Raw genomic sequence first — 18028 nt, forward strand, 5'->3', positions numbered from 1 at the left:
GTATGGCAGATCTCCGGATCTCTACCCAGTAACGACCACACACAAGCAGTGACGATCACTTTCCTTTACGCATCATAGGAACCGTGCTTGTAATTATTAATATATCTGGACTGTAGTATTATTATTACATTTTATTTATAAGGAGCCACAAGTGTTTTGCAGCGCCGTACAAAGGCCAGTACAGGGAGACAAAACTCAGCATTACAGTAAATAAATAACAAAAATAGAGTACAGGTAACAAAGAGGACCACAATTCTCATACACAATACAGCTAAGATGTAAGTAGTGAGGGAGTAATCATCGTACTACTTGGGGCTGGCGGCCATAGATGGAGATGAGCCTTTACCAGCAAGAGAAAAAGTGGATAAAGATGGTCGCTGAGTAGGAGAGAGCTGTGAGTGACATGTGTCAAGAAGAGGGCTTAGATAACAAGAGGGCCCTGCTCTGAAGAGCTAACAATTTAGTGGGAAGGGTCGACAGACAGATGACATGAGGTGCAAGCAGGCGGGTGGTAGCCTGATGGCAGTATGTAGTATGTGTAGACTGTACATAATTAGAATTTCTTATTGTGGCAGTGACAAATTATCAGGGTCTAAAATCCTACAACGAATACATAGGTCCCACAGTGCGGAGGGAGAGCGCAATCAATAAAGGAGGCATGCATAGGGAAGCAGGTATGTATATACTCACCACACCTCCCATGAGGTCATTCATCATTGCAAACATGTCCATGAATCCGCCACCCTGACAGAAAAAACATCACACAATGTAAACGGCTCCATTGCTTGCATGACAGCCACCCTGTCTCCACTTGGTGTAATCATACATGACACTGAGGGGAAGACTCGCGTCTCAGCAACTACAGACTCCCCTGCGCACCTCTATGGAAATGCTGTTGGTCATGAGTTCCTGGTGAAACGATCCAAGTGCAGGAAACTCGCCCACAATTCAATGCCCCCCAATAATCCACGTTCCTGTAGCCGTATCGCTCTGAACTGTAATATATAACAGCCAATATCCCCCATTCCATAACACACATTCTGCCAAGCCCCAGAGCATGCAGAGACAATTGTGGAGAATGTCAGAGTCGGTCAGCCAATCCTGGCCAAGAATGTCACACTGAACGATATAAATTATCTTGCGGTTTTATATCCCCACCTCTGTACGGTCTGCTTCACACGCTATCTTGTATGGTTTGTTTATACTACTGTACGGCACCAAGGACAATTGGTGGCACCATATAAATAAAAGGGAATAATAATTTTTTTGTTAGAAGTTTATCGGATCATCATATTATGCTCAAGACAACAATTGTAGTTACAACCGAATGTGCACTTCTTTTTCCGTGGGGTATACAGGCTCCGCAGGGGTGCAGGCACTTTCATTTTGTGCACAAGCTTTAAACTCCTCCCCCTTTATAGCACTCTGAGGAAGGAGGTCCGGCCGCTTCTAAGTGCCCACGTGAGCGAGTGGCTTTTTTGCCTTTGGTGGCCTTATTCATTCATTTTATTTACTTTTTAACCATTTTAATCATGGGAACGGCTCAGCAGTATTCCCACAGCACTGGTGGCTGCGAGATGCATGACGTAGGAGTCATGAGGTAACGGTTTGGTTCTTCCTCCAGTTACTCCTCCAGATACCTATGAGAGATGACCTTCACATTCCATGTGGGTAGATTACCAAACGAACAGTGTTTATGAGATTTCTCAGAGCGGTTCAGTACAGGCCCGCAGGTTGCTTCCGTGCTCTTGCTGGCCTGTCACACAATGGAAGGTCCTGCAGAGCGAAGGCACGGGAGGGTTCCAATTCCCTCAGCTCTGACTGCAGAATCCTCGTGGAAGAACGTGCGCTCTCACGTCCATGGCACTTTGGGCCCTATAGCGGCTCCACATGACAAAGCTGCTTGGGGTACACGTGAGGCCATTGCAGGGGAATAGCTGCGGTCTCCTAATACTTGGGAGAGGAAATATGGCAACATGGCTGAGGACTCAGACTTGGACAACTCCGAAAGTACCAAGGTGTATTTGGGCGCTGGAAGTAGGAGATGAGGTTTGTGAACATTCCTCTAGAAGGCAGGATGTTGAAGTTTAGTACGGGCTATGCACCGAGGTACTAAATATTCAGAACACCAATATCTTTGCAGTTCTTGATAAGTCACTGTCTTACTAAAAGACAAATATGGCAAAATAACCGGTTTCCTTCCCTTTTCCCCCTAAATTGGAAAATTTACTCAGTGTCATGTGGACTATACCGTAACTAAAGGGCTTGGTTTTGCATATTTCACAAAGTCTTATCCTCTCCCCTGTGAGGATATCACTATAAGAGATTCTCCACCCGAGGTAGACGTCCATTTTATGCAGCTATTCAGGAACACAACCACTCTATTCCCAACAATGCAAGGTTGGCCTGGACCATAAGGTTGTGACCGTACTTATGTCCATTTACGCAGCAGCTGGAGACCGCACGGAACCAACTTACCTTTGGCAGAGGGTAGAAAAGCGGTAGCGCTCTCTTAGTGATCGTATGATCACTGACCCAGGTTAAAATTGATTACTTTTAAGGGGCATATTCATGAAGTATTGGAGTGACATGGCTTTATATGTTGACGTTATTGGGATGAGAGTCTAAGGGGTATATGCAATTGCGGTCGAATTCCCGAAATTGTCGAATTTCGGGAATTTTTCGCCAAAAAAAAAAAAATTCGACAATGCAATTCAGTACTTTCCGACAAAAAAACGGACTTTCAAAATTCGACTTTTTGAAATTCGACTTTTGACAAATTCGACTTTTTTGCAATGATACACATGCTGCAATTCGACCAAAGTCTATTCAATGGAAGTTTGGAAATTCGACAACAGTGCTTTTAGACAGTAAATTCGTCATTTTCAATCCGACACACTTTGGAGGGTGAAACTAATAAAAAAAAATTTAAAACATGTTTTTTTTGTGTTTTTTTTTCTTGGTAATATCATATCTATTTATATTAGAAGGGATTAGGTACTTGGTTTGTCTTTTTTGGAGGCACAAGTATTATTTATATATTTTAAAAAATATTATTTTTTTTTGGATGGGATGGTAAAATCCCTGAAAAAAATGGCGTGGGGTCCCCCCTCCAAAGCATAACCAGCCTCGGGCTCTTCGAGCTGGTCCTGGTTCTAAAAATGCGGGGAAAAATTTGACAGGGGTTCCCCCGTATTTTTAAAACCAGCACCGGGCTCTGCGCCTGATGCTGGTGCAAAAAATACGGGGGACAAAAAGAGTAGGGGTCCCCCGTATTTTTCACACCAGCATCGGGCTCCACTAGCTGGACAGATAATGCCACAGCCGGGGGTCACTTTTATACAGTGCCCTGCGGCCGTGGCATTAAATATCCAACTAGTCACCCCTGGCCGGGGTACCCTGGGGGAGTGGGGACCCCTTCAATCAAGGGGTCCCCCCCCAGCCACCCAAGGGCCACGGGTGAAGCCCGAGGCTGTCCCCCCCCATCCAAGGGCTGCGGATGGGAGGCTGATAGCCTTGAGTAAAATGACAGAATATTGTTTTTTCCAGTAGTACTACAAGTCCCAGCAAGCCTCCCCCGCAAGCTGGTACTTGGAGAACCACAAGTACCAGCATGCGGGAGAAAAACGGGCCCGCTGGTACCTGTAGTTCTACTGGAAAAAAAATACCCAAATAAAAACAGGAGACCGACACCGTGAAAGTAAAACTTTATTTCATACGTCGACACACACATACTTACCTATGTTCACACGCCGACATCAGTCCTCTTCTCCAAGTAGAATCCAGGGGTACCTGAAAAGAAAAGATAAATACACTCACCTCATCCATGGTCCAGAGGTAAATCCACGAACTTGTCAAAAAAACAAACCGGACACCCGTACCACACGGACTGAAAGGGGTCCCATGTTGACACATGGGACCCCTTCCCACGAATGCAGAGACCCCCCCCCCCCCCGTGACAGCTGTCACTGAAAGGTCTCGTAAGCCAATCAGCGAGCGCAACGTCCTTGCACTCTGCTGATTGGCTCTGTGCGCGTCTGAGCTGACAGCGCATCGCAAAGCCTCTCCATTATATTCAATGGAGGGAACTTTGCGGCTGGCGGTGGGGTCACCCGCCGGTCAGCGGCTGACCGCAAAGTTCCCACCATTGCAAGTAATGGAGAGGCTTTGCGATGCGCTGTCAGAGGTCACACGCGCACAGCCAATCAGGTGAGCGCCACGGAAGTAGCGCTTCCTGATTGGCTGAAGGGACCTCAGTGACAGGAGTCACGTGGTGTCCCGGCATTCGTGGAAAGGGGTCTCATGTGTCAATATGGGACCCCTTTCAGTCCGGCATGGTACGGGTGTTCGTGTTTTTTTTTTAACAAGTACGTGGATTATCTCCCGGACACTGGATTGAGGTGAGTCTAATTTTTTTCACAGGTACCTCGGATCTTCGGAGACTGTGGCAGTCGGCGTGTCAACATAGGTAAGTATGTGTGTGTCGGCAGTGTGTAATAAAGTTGTACTTGTCAAGGTGTGTGTCTCCTGTTTTTATTTGGGTATTTTTTTCCCAGTAGTACTACAGGTACCAGCGGGCCCGTTTTTCTCCCGCATGCTGGTACTTGTGGTTCTCCAAGTACCAGCTTGCGGGGGAGGCTTGCTGGGACTTGTAGTACTACTGAAAAAAACAATATTCTGTCATTTTCCTCAAGGCTATCAGCCTCCCATCCGCAGCCCTTGGATTTTGGGGGGGGGGGGGGGGGGGGGGGGGGGGGGGGGGGGGGACAGCCTCGGGCTTCACCCCTGGCCCTTGGGTGGCTGGGGACGACGACCCCTTGATTGAAGGGGTCCCCACTCCCCCAGGGTACCCCGGCCAGGGGTGACTGACTAGTTGGATATTTAATGCCACGGCCGCAAGGCACTGTATAAAAGTGACCCCCGGCTGTGGCATTATCTGTCCAGCTAGTGGAGCCCGATGCTGGTGTATAAAATACGGGGGACCCCTACTCTTTTTGTGCCCCGTATTTTTTTGCACCAGCATCAGGCGCAGAGCCCGGTGCTGGTTTTAAAAATACGGGGGATCCTCTGTCAAATTTTTCCCCGCATTTTTAGAACCAGGACCAGCTCGAAGAGCCCGAGGCTGGTTATGCTTTGGAGGGGGGACCTCACGCCATTTTTTCCCGGGTTTTTCCCGGTTTTTTAAATTCGCGGCAAAATCCGGCAAATCGGCCGTTTTTCGCCCGCGGGAATGTTGAATCCGTTTTTCATTGAATATGGTGAATTCCGGCAGCCACCTGCCGGAATTCACCTGTCGAATTGTGTCGAATTAAAAAACGGCGATAATTTGCCGCGATTCGCCGTGAATTGCATATACCCCTAAGCCTCTGTATTCCAGAGCACTGGACACACTGGCTTAAGGATCGGGAAACAAACACACAATCTTAAGAGGACTCTCAGTATAGGTGTTCTTCAGCAAAGAAATGGTTAGTCTTATTAGGAAAAGTGATGCTAGCTGTCCATTTATGATCTCAGACCTAGGAGCTCCAGGATTCACTCTTTTCATTCTGCTGGGAGTCACTGAACTTGTAGAGAACCGACTGCTGTGTAATCCTGTCAAATAAACACCATTATCCACCTAGCAATGGTCTGATAGGCAGCTGGCCAACTTGGGCAAAAGGACCAGGTAGTCATTCTTTCTGCGCACCTCAGTGGTCCTGAGAGAATAGATCCTGGAAGCTCTGACAATATCCGTAGTATGAAGAGAGCCCTCTACTTCCAGAGACCTACCAGAATCGCAGTAGCCTCATCTAACTGGAGCTTGGATACCACTGTGGACTTTGTCCAATGAACAGTTCAGACTTCAATAAAGGTCAGATATGGAAACCTACAGGCTATAGCTCCCAGTCCCAAAACTTCTTGTGTTCCAAGTAAAGCGCTAACTTTACCAAACCCAAAGGATCGAATTCAGGTAATAATTATAATAATTTATACGCAGATTACTACATTTTGTAAACCCATGGATCCACCTATTTCATGCTTTTTAACAATAACATTATTATCACTATCATATTTCATTTATATGGAGCCACCAACTGTCCATAGCACCATCCAAGGAAACCTACCTTAGTATGAACACAAAATACATTCTATGAAGGTTACAACAAACAATGCACAGAGGAAAAATCCAACAGTGAGATAATTACACGAGTGATGGGACTGACTAGGAAGGCTCCTACATTCTCTATACTGGGCTCCTTACTTACTGGGGCTGTGCAGAAGAGGGGTCACATGGAACGTGGATCTAATACAAGTATAAAATAACAGTATATAAAATGATAAATCTGAAGGTATATAAAAAAAAACCCCAGAACAAACAAACACGGTAAATCAGGACCTCCCAGGTGCTTCATCTCCCAGCCAGCAGGTAGTCAGAGATTTATACATATACCTGTTAATTATGCAAGTAATTAACGTCTGCCTTTATCATATTTTAGATGCAGATATTACATGGTCTTTGTTGCTGGGAGACGGAAGAGTGGCGAGGAAATGGCCCCTTCCCTCCTATACTTGCACCTATTTGCTGGTTTTCATCTGCTTTATCCACTTGCTATTACAGGTTGAGTATCCCATATCCAAATATTCCGAAATACGGAATATTCCGAAATACGGACTTTTTTGAGTAAGAGTGAGACAGTAAAAACTTTGTTTTTTGATGGCTCAATGTACACAAACTTTGTTTAATACACAAAGTTTTTAAAAATATTGTATTAAATGACCTTCAGGCTGTGTGTATAAGGTGTATATGAAACATAAATGAATTGTGTGAATGTAGATACACTTTGTTCAATGCACAAAGTTACAAAAAATATTGGCTAAAATGAACTTCAGGCTGTGTGTATAAGGTGTATATGTAACAAATGTATACTGTGCTTAGATTTAGGTCCCATCACCATGATATCTCATTATGATATGCAATTATTCCAAAATACGGAAAAATCCCATATCCAAAATACCTCTGGTCCCAAGCATTTTGGATAAGGGAGACTCAACCTGTATTTTATTTTATTTTTTTTAATCTGTAGCAACAATTTGTGGGTAAGTACTCACCATTCCCATCATGCCATAGGGTGTGACTGCTCCTGCCTGAGGGACGCGTCATACAGCATGCGGCGGACATGGGAAAAGCAAAAACATCATGAGCTGAGAAATAACGGGACACAGGACAGGTAGCACCGCTTCCTCTGACACAGAGCGCCTGACGGCACATTATGGCATCACACCGCTTACACCCCTTCCCCACTGCTGCAATAACTCGTGTTACTCCAGGTCGAAGCTCAGTGGAAACTAAACTCCCAATAAATAACCCGGGTCCAGTGACCCTGTAATTAAACCTGGGTAGCGAGTAGGGTTGGACCCGGGAATGACCCAGGTAACGTGGCAGCGTGAAAGGGTGACGCTCCCATTAAAAGCAAAGGAGAGCCAGCTCACCGGCGCTTGGAGAGGCGTTCTCCAAGTTCCGGCACAACTGAAACAAATTGCACGCGGGTGCAGTGTGAAAGAAGCCGGCCCGGGAATAACCTGAGTCGAGGCGGCGGTGTCAACAGGGGTCTGTCCCGGGTTGGAATTGTATTCCAAAACCTGGATCGGCCCAGAGATTTCAGTGGAAAAGGGGTGTAAATCGTACAGCACGGAGCACTGGGCTTCCATTATAGAGATCACGTGATCAGTGCAGGATCAGACAGCTGGCTTCCCATGATACAGATCACATGATCAGACAGCTGGCTTTGTATTACACAGATCACATGGTCAGATAGATGGCTTTCAATTATATAGATGGGTGTGGATTATTAGTTCTACACTAAAAAGGTCTACAGTCAATAGGTCGACCATAAATGGCCAACATGCAAAAGGCCAACATGGAAAATGGTCAAACAACTTTTTTAGTTGTAATTTTCGCCGTCAAAGCACAGGGAACCCTAGTTAGTGTACTGCGTCGCCCTGCATGGCTCGCTTCCCAGTCCTCCACGTGAATGGTAAAGTGTGCACAAGTTGAAAATAATGCAAAAAAAACTCTTAAAAAGTTGTATCGACCATTGTCATATAGACCTTTTCTACCTGTCGACCTAATGCACGAGAACCATTAGTGGTCAACCTAGTGGCTATTGACTTATAGGCCGGATACCATATAGATCACATGATCGGTGCATGATCAGACTGCTGGCTTTCTATTATATAGATCACATGATCAGACTGCTGGCTTTCTATTATATAGATCACATGATCAGATAGCTGGGTTTCTATTAAAAAGATCGCATGATCGGTGCAGGGTCTGCATTATACAGATAGAGAGCTGGCTTTCCATTATATAGATCACATGACCAGACAGCTGGCTTTCCATTATATTGATCACATGATCAGACAGCTGGCTTTCCATTATATAGATCCCACGATCAGACAGCTGGCTTTCCATTATATAGATTACACGATCAGACAGCTGGCTTTCCATTATATTGATCACATGATCAGACAGCTGGCTTTCCATTATATAGGTCACATGATCAGACAGCTGGCTTTCCATTATATTGATCACATGATCAGACAGCTGGCTTTCCATTATATAGGTCACATGATCAGACAGCTGGCTTTCCATTATATTGATCACATGATCAGACAGCTGGCTTTCCATTATATAGGTCACATGATCAGACAGCTGGCTTTCCATTATATAGGTCACATGATCAGACAGCTGGCTTTCCATTATATAGATTACACGATCGGTGCAAGATCAGACAGCTAGTTTCTATGTAATAAAAAGATCACATGATCCACGTAGGATCAGACAAAGCTGGGTTTCCATGTCTTATAAAAACCCAACTGTCTGATCATGTGATCTCTCTATGGGGCAAATGTACTAAGCTTTGGAGAGAGATAAAGTGGACGGAGATAAAGTACCAACCAATTAGCTCCTGTCATTTTCCAAACACAGCCTATAACATGGCAGTTGGGATCTGATTGACCGGTGCTTTCTCTCTCTCCACGGCTAAAGGCCCGTACACACTGGTCGATATATCGGCCGTTCTCTTGAACGGACGATATATCGCGGGACCGTCGGCCAGTGTGTACGGCCGATACGTCTGTGAACTCCGTCGTTCACAGACGTATCGCGTCGGCCGCGCAGCACAGCAGACGCCATTATATCTACCGATATATTGTCGCGTCGCTGTGTGTGTACGGGGCGGTCGGCCGACCGCCCGTACACATGCTGCGGCGGCCGGCGGTGATTGACAGCTGAACTGGGCGGGCGTGTGTACACGCCCGCCCAGTTCATGACATCCGTCCCCGACGGATCGGGCAGTGTGTATGCTGAACACACTGCTCGATCCGTCCATAGATATATCTATCAGTGTGTACCCACCTTAAGTATATCTATGACTTGTAAGGGGATATGCATCAAGCAGAGAGAAAGTGGAGTAGTTACCCAAAGCAACCAATGAGCGTCTAACTATCATTTTGCACACTGTGCCAGATATAGGACTGTTAAAAGCGGATTGGTTGCTTTGGGCAACTTCTCCACTTTATCTCTCTTTAATGCTCCATACATTTCCCCATAGGGAGATCACATGATCAGACAGTTGTAATTCTAAGTTTTATAGGGACAGATGTACCAAGTCTTGAGAGAGATAAAGTACCAGCCAATAATCTCCTAACTGCCTATGCTTGAGTAATGACAGGGCGGAATTCAATTGTTATCGCTGGCACACGCCTGCCGGCAGCTATTAAGATGGTTCTGCCGACGGATGCAAGGACTTCATTTCAGCTCGCTACCCCCAGGTGTGGCGAGCTGATATGTGCGAAAAGTGACCCGTTTGGGCGCGATAAGCTGGATCAATGGAATATCCCCCTGCAATCTCCCATCACTGTAGACGGAAATCGGGCGCGAGAAAACAATTGAATTCCCCCTTTAGGATGACATTTTGGCAGATTACTCAGTCATTTCTCTCTCTACACTCGGTTGCTAACAACCAAACTGATGGCTTCTTGCAACTAATGTAAAGCCCTGATGGCACTAGTGATGGTGACCATCTTTGATTAACCCACCAATAGCCATCGCTAGTTTCTATCACAGATCATATAATTGTACGGGTTCAGACAGTTGGGCCTCTATGTATTCTAGAGATCACATGATCAGACAGTTGGGTTTTTATGTATTCTAGAGATCACATGATCAGACAGTTGGGTTTTTATGTAGTCTAGAGATCACATGATCAGACAGTTGGCCGTCCATGTATTCTAGAGATTACATGATCATAGTTGGGTGTCCATGTATTCTAGAGATTACATGATCAGACAGTTGGGCGTCCATGTAATCTAGAGATCACATGATCAGAGTTTGGTGTCTATGTATTCTAGAGATCACATGATCAGACACTTGGGCGTCTATGTACTCTAGAGATCACATGATCAGACAGTTGGGCGTCCATGTGTTCTAGAGATTACATGATCAGACAGTTAGGTGTCCATGTATTCTAGAGATCACATGATCATAGTTGGATGTCCATGTATTCCAGAGATCACATGATCAGACAGTTGGGTGTCCATGTATTCTAGAGATCACATGATCAGAGTTTGGTGTCTATGTATTCTAGAGATCACATGATCAGACAGTTGGGCATCTATGTATTCTAGAGTTCATATGATAAGGCGGCATAAAACAAAGCTGGGTATATGTATTGTAAAGGGTACACATGATCGTGGTGGGAGCAGGAAAAATAAGAATTTACTTACCGATAATTCTATTTCTCGGAGTCCGTAGTGGATGCTGGGGTTCCTGAAAGGACCATGGGGAATAGCGGCTCCGCAGGAGACAGGGCACAAAAGTAAAGCTTTCCGATCAGGTGGTGTGCACTGGCTCCTCCCCCTATGACCCTCCTCCAAGCCAGTTAGGTACTGTGCCCGGACGAGCGTACACAATAAGGGAGGAATTTTGAATCCCGGGTAAGACTCATACCAGCCACACCAATCACACCGTACAACTTGTGATCTAAACCCAGTTAACAGTATGATAACAGCGGAGCCTCTGAAAAGATGGCTCACAACAATAATAACCCGATTTTTGTAACTATGTACAAGTATTGCAGATAATCCGCACTTGGGATGGGCGCCCAGCATCCACTACGGACTCCGAGAAATAGAATTATCGGTAAGTAAATTCTTATTTTCTCTATCGTCCTAGTGGATGCTGGGGTTCCTGAAAGGACCATGGGGATTATACCAAAGCTCCCAAACGGGCGGGAGAGTGCGGATGACTCTGCAGCACCGAATGAGAGAACTCCAGGTCCTCCTTAGCCAGGGTATCAAATTTGTAGGATTTTACAAACGTGTTTGCCCCTGACTAAATAACCGCTCGGCAAAGTTGTAAAGCCGAGACCCCTCGGGCAGCCGCCCAAGATGAGCCCACCTTCCTTGTGGAATGGGCATTTACATATTTTGGCTGTGGCAGGCCTGCCACAGAATGTGCAAGCTGAATTGTATTACACATCCAACTAGCAATAGTCTGCTTAAAAGCAAGAGCACCCAGTTTGTTGGGTGCATACAGGATAACAGCAAGTCAGTTTTCCTGACTCCAGCCGTCCTGGAACCTATATTTTCAGGGCCCTGACAACATCTAGCAACTTGGAGTCCTCCAAGTCCCTAGTAGGTGCAAGGCACCACAATAAGCTGGTTCAGGTGAAACACTGACACCACCTTAGGGAGAGAACTGGGGACGAGTCCGCAGCTCTGCCCTGTCCGAATGGACAAACAAATATGGGCTTTTTTGAGAAAAAAACCACCAATTTGACACTCGCCTGGTCCAGGCCAGGGCCAAGAACATGGTCACTTTTCATGTGAGATGCTTCAAATCCACAGATTTGACTGGTTTTAAACCAATGTGATTTGAAGAATCCCAGAACTACGTTGAGATCCCACAGTGCCACTGGAGGCACAAAAGAGGGTTGTATATGCAATACTCCCTTGACAAAGTTCTGGACTTCAGGAACTGAAACCAATTCTTTCTGGAAGAAAATTGACAGGGCCGAAATTTGAACCTTAATGGACCCCAATTTGAGGCCCATAGACACTCCTGTTTGCAGGAAATGCAGGAATCGACCGAGTTGAAATTTCTTTGTGGGGCCTTCCTGGCCTCACACCACGCAACATATTTTCGCCACATGTGGTGATAATGTTGTGCGGTCACCTCCTTTCTGGCTTTGACCAGGGTAGGAATGACCTCTTCCGGAATGCCTTTTTCCCTTAGGATCCGGCGTTCCACCGCCATGCCAACAAACGCAGCTGCGGTAAGTCTTGGAACAGACATGGTACTTGCTGAAGCAAGTCCCTTCTTAGCGGCAGAGGCCATAAGACCTCTGTAAACATCTCTTGAAGTTCCGGGTACCAAGTCCTTCTTGGCCAATCCGGAGCCATGAGTATAGTTCTTACTCCTCTACGTCTTATAATTCTCAGCACCTTAGGTATGAGAAGCAGAGGAGGGAACACATACACCGACTGGTACACCCACGGTGTTACCAGAACGTCCACAGCTATTGCCTGAGGGTCTCTTGACCTGGCGCAATACCTGTCCCGTTTTTTGTTCAGACGGGACGCCATCATGTCCACCTTTGGTATTTCCCAACGGTTTACAATCATGTGGAAAAAACTTCCCGATGAAGTTTCCACTCTCCCGGGTGGAGGTCGTGCCTGCTGAGGAAGTCTGCTTCCCAGTTTCCATTCCCGGGATGAAACACTGCTGACAGTGCTATCACATGATTTTCCGCCCAGCGAAAAGTCCTTGCAGTTTTTGCCATTGCCCTCCTGCTTCTTGTGTCGCCCTGTCTGTTTACGTGGGCGACTGCCGTGATGTTTTTCCCACTGGATCAATACCGGCTGACCTTGAAGCAGAGGTCTTGCTAAGCTTAGAGCATTATAAATTTACCCTTAGCTCCAGTATATTTATGTGGAGAAAAGTCTCCAGACTTGATCACACTCCCTGGAAATTTTTTCCTTGTGTGACTGCTCCCCAGCCTCTCGGGCTGGGCTCCGTGGTCACCAGCATCCAATCCTGAATGCCGAATCTGCGGCCCTCTAGAAGATGAGCACTCTATAACCACCACAGGAGAGACACCCTTGTCCTTGGATATAGGGTTATCCGCTGATGCATCTGAAGATGCGATCCGGACCATTTGTCCAGCAGATCCCACTGAAAAGTTCTTGCGTGAAATCTGCCGAATGGAATTGCTTCGTAGGAAGCCACCATTTTCTACCAGGACCCTTGTGCAATGATGCACTGTTTTTAGGAGGTTCCTGACTAGCTCGGATAACTCCCTGGCTTTCTCTTTCGGGAGAAACACCTTTTTCTGGACTGTGTCCAGAATCATCCCTAGGCACAGCAGACGTGTCGTCGGGATCAGCTGCGATTTTGGAATATTTAGAATCCACCCGTGCTGTTGTAGCAGTATCCGAGATAGTGCTACTCCTACCTCCAACTGTTCCCTGGACTATGCCCTTATCAGGAGATCGTCCAAGTAAGGGATAATTAAGACGCCTTTTCTTCGAAGAAGAATCATCATTTCGGCCATTACCTTAGTAAAGACCCGGGGTGCCGTGGACAATCCAAACGGCAGCGTCTGAAACTGATAGTGACAGTTCTGCACCACGAACCTGAGGTACCCTTAGTGAGAAGGGCAAATTTGGGACATAGAGGTAAGCATCCCTGATGTCCCGGGACACTATATAGTCGCCTTCTTCCTGTTCGTTATCACTGCTCTGAGTGACTCCATCTTGATTTGAACCTTTGTAAGTGTTCAAAAATTTTTTAGATTTAGAATAAGTCTCACCTAGCCTTCTGGCTTCAGTACCACAATATAGTGTGGAATAATACCCCTTTTCTTGTAGTAGGAGGGGTAATTTAATTATCACCTGCTGGGAATACAGCTTGTGAATTTTTTCCCATACTGCCTCCTTGTCGGAGGGAGACCTTGGTAAAGCAGACTTCAGGAGCCTGCGAAGGGGAAACGTCTCGACATTCCAATCTGTACCCCTGGGATACTACTTGTAGGATCCAGGGGTCCTGTACGGTCTCAGCGCCATGCTGAGAACTTGTCAGAAGCGGTGGAACGCTTCTGTTCCTGGGAATGGGCTGCCTGCTGCAGTCTTCTTCCCTTTCCTCTATCCCTGGGCAGATATGATCTTATAGGGACGAAAGGACTGAGGCTGAAAAGACGGTGTCTTTTTCTGCAGAGATGTGACTTAGGGTAAAAACGGTGGATTTTCCAGCAGTTGCCGTGGCCACCAGGTCCGATGGACCGACCCCAAATAACTCCTCTTCCTTTATACGGCAATACACCTTTGTGCCGTTTGGAATCTGCATCACCTGACCACTGTCGTGTCCATAACATCTTCTGGCAGTTATGGACATCGCATTTACTCTTGATGCCAGAGTGCAAATATCCCTCTGTGCATCTCGCATATATAGAAATGCATCCTTTAAATGCTCTATAGTCAATAAAATACTGTCCCTGTCAAGGGTATCAATATTTTTAGTCAGGGAATCCGACCAAGCCACCCCAGCTCTGCACATCCAGGCTGAGGCGATCGCTGGTCGCAGTATAACACCAGTATGTGTGTATATACTTTTTATGATATTTTCCAGCCTCCTGTCAGCTGGTCCTTGAGGACGGCCCTATCTATAGATGGTACCGCCACTTGTTTTGATAAGCGTGTGAGCGCCTTATCCACCCTAAGGGGTGTTTCCCAACGCGCCCTAACTTCTGGCGGGAAAGGGTATACCGCCCATAATTTTCTATCGGGGGGAACCCACGCATCATCACACACTTTATTTAATTTATCTGATTCAGGAAAAACTATGGTAGTTTTTTCACATCCCACATAATACCCTCTTTTGTGGTACTTGTAGTATCAGAAATATGTAACACCTCCTTCATTGCCTTTAACGTGTGGCCCTAATAAGGAATACGTTTGTTTATTCACCGTCGACACTGGATTCAGTGTCCCTGTCTGTGTCTGTGTCGACCGACTAAAGTAAACGGGCGTTTTAAAACCCCTGACTGTGTTTTTGAGACGTCTGGACCGGTACTAATTGTTTGTCGGCCGTCTCATGTCGTCAACCGACCTTGCAGCGTGTTGACATTATCACGTAATTCCCTAAATAAGCCATCCATTCCGGTGTCGACTCCCTAGAGAGTGACATCACCATTACAGGCAATTGCTCCGCCTCCTCACCAACATCGTCCTCCTACATGTCGACACACACGTACCGACACACAGCACACACACAGGGAATGCTCTGATAGAGGACAGGACCCACTAGCCCTTTGGAGAGACAGAGGGAGAGTTTGCCAGCACACACCAAAAACGCTATAATTATATAGGGACAACCTTATATAAGTGTTTTCCCTTATAGCATCTTTTTTATATATTTCTAACGCCAAATTAGTGCCCCCCCTCTCTGTTTTAACCCTGTTTCTGTAGTGCAGTGCAGGGGAGAGCCTGGGAGCCTTCCCTCCAGCCTTTCTGTGAGGGAAAATGGCGCTGTGTGCTGAGGAGATAGGCCCCGCCCCTTTTTCGGCGGCCTCGTCTCCCGCTCTTAACGGATTCTGGCAGGGGTTAAATATCTCCATATAGCCTCCGGAGGCTATATGTGAGGTATTTTTAGCCAAAATAGGTTTTCATTTGCCTCCCAGGGCGCCCCCCTCCCAGCGCCCTGCACCCTCAGTGACTGCCGTGTGAAGTGTGCTGAGAGGAAAATGGCGCACAGCTGCAGTGCTGTGCGCTACCTTTAGAAGACTGAGGAGTCTTCTGCCGCCGATTCTGGACCTCTTCTTATTTCAGCATCTGCAAGGGGGCCGGCGGCAAGGCTCCGGTGACCATCCAGGCTGTACCTGTGATCGTCCCTCTGGAGCTGATGTCCAGTAGCCAAGAAGCCAATCCATCCTGCACGCAGGTGAGTTCACTTCTTCTCCCCTAAGTCCCTCGTTGCAGTGATCCTGTTGCCAGCAGGACTCACTGTAAAATAAAAAACCTAAGCTAAACTTTTCTAAGCAGCTCTTTAGGAGAGCCACCTAGATTGCACCCTTCTCGGCCGGGCACAAAAATCTAACTGGCTTGGAGGAGGGTCATAGGGGGAGGAGCCAGTGCACACCACCTGATCGGAAAGCTTTACTTTTGTGCCCTGTCTCCTGCGGAGCCGCTATTCCCCATGGTCCTTTCAGGAACCCCAGCATCCACTAGGACGATAGAGAAATTAGGGTTTATGTATTACAGAGATCCCATGGTCACGGTGGGAGCAGGCAGAGCTGGGCTTGTACATAATACAGAGTGAACACCATCATAGATCAGGCTTCCGCAGGACCAGAGTAACACTCAGATAGGCTCACCTGCATGTCACGTGGGGCTGCAGACCGAGGAAGCGAGGGAACATTCCCATCTGTGAGACTTAGGAATGGGGACATTCCAAAGCCACCGGAAAACATGCGTCTCATGTGCTGGCGGTGCAATGCAAAAGGATCCCTATATAAATGGAGACAAGCGGATTAGTAGTGCAGGTGCCTAGCGAGGGCTGCTCAACAGAACATAGGCCATGATACACTTACATCAGGAACATGGCTGGATCTTGCGGCTCTGCGTCCCTCATGAAGCGAAACATGGTGTCCCCAGCACTACGTAGGTCTTCTGTAGAAGCAGCAGTCTGATTCTGTACTATATTCTGTACAAAGGAACAGCCATTAGCCCCCAACAGCTTCCTACATACACTACCTTCTGCCAATACACAGGAACCTACAGTAACCGTCTCCTACTATTCCCCACACTATGCAGAGTCTCAGTTCCTGCACTACATTCTGCTGCTCCTGTAAGGACAGGGGTTCACTCTCTACTCCTATAGAGACTGGTCTGCTCCCAACTCTGCTATCCTGATAGACTGGTCTGTTTGCCCCACACTCTGTACTGTATGTCTGCTATTCCTATGAAGTGTGGTCTGTATACCCCGCTTACAGATTTCCTCTGAGGTGAGTTTCATCATGAAGACGGGCATTACATGTTATTCCAATACCACGGAGAGGGTGTAATTGGGGTAAATAAGAATTTACTCACCGGTAATTCTATTTCTCGTAGTCCGTAGTGGATGCTGGGGACTCCGTCAGGACCATGGGGAATAGCGGCTCCGCAGGAGACAGGGCACAAAATTTAAAAGTTTGACCACTAGGTGGTGTGCACTGGCTCCTCCCCCTATGACCCTCCTCCAAGCCTCAGTTAGGATACTGTGCCCGGACGAGCGTACACAATAAGGAAGGATATTGAATCCCGGGTAAGACTCATACCAGCCACACCAATCACACTGTACAACTTGTGATCTGAACCCAGTTAACAGTATGATAACCGAAAAGAGCCTCTTAAACGAAGGCTCCCAACAATAATAACCCGATTTTTGTAACAATAACTATGTACAAGTATTGCAGACAATCCGCACTTGGGATGGGCGCCCAGCATCCACTACGGACTACGAGAAATAGAATTACCGGTGAGTAAATTCTTATTTTCTCTGACGTCCTAAGTGGATGCTGGGGACTCCGTCAGGACCATGGGGATTATACCAAAGCTCCCAAACGGGCGGGAGAGTGCGGATGACTCTGCAGCACCGAATGAGAGAACTCCAGGTCCTCCTTAGCCAGGGTATCAAATTTGTAGAATTTTACAAACGTGTTCTCCCCTGACCACGTAGCTGCTCGGCAGAGTTGTAATGCCGAGACCCCTCGGGCAGCCGCCCAAGATGAGCCCACCTTCCTTGTGGAGTGGGCATTGACAGATTTAGGCTGTGGCAGGCCTGCCACAGAATGTGCAAGTTGAATTGTGCTACAAATCCAACGAGCAATCGTCTGCTTAGACGCAGGAGCACCCAGCTTGTTGGGTGCATACAGTATAAACAGCGAGTCAGACTTCCTGACTCCAGCCGTCCTTGAAATATATATTTTTAATGCTCTGACAACGTCCAGCA

At 46.9% G+C, this 18028-nt stretch overlaps 1 protein-coding gene across 2 annotated transcripts in view; it reads right to left on the bottom strand.

The window, feature by feature from the left end:
• The window catches only part of MLF2 (myeloid leukemia factor 2), a 79485-nt gene that overhangs the window by 35662 nt on the left and 25795 nt on the right, over positions 1–18028 (bottom strand). For both annotated transcript variants that reach the window (XM_063962461.1, XM_063962462.1), the window contains exons 2-5: positions 16629–16741; positions 16413–16545; positions 7090–7125; positions 691–744 (exon numbers count right to left, since the gene is read on the bottom strand). In XM_063962461.1, coding sequence (XP_063818531.1) covers positions 691–744; positions 7090–7125; positions 16413–16545; positions 16629–16681 — 276 coding nt within the window. In that variant the 5' untranslated portion in view covers positions 16682–16741. The remainder of the gene's footprint in view (positions 1–690; positions 745–7089; positions 7126–16412; positions 16546–16628; positions 16742–18028) is intronic.

The sequence above is a fragment of the Pseudophryne corroboree genome, chromosome 3 (genome assembly GCF_028390025.1).
Source record: "Pseudophryne corroboree isolate aPseCor3 chromosome 3, aPseCor3.hap2, whole genome shotgun sequence".
In the NCBI taxonomy this organism is placed as follows: Eukaryota; Metazoa; Chordata; class Amphibia; order Anura; family Myobatrachidae; genus Pseudophryne; species Pseudophryne corroboree.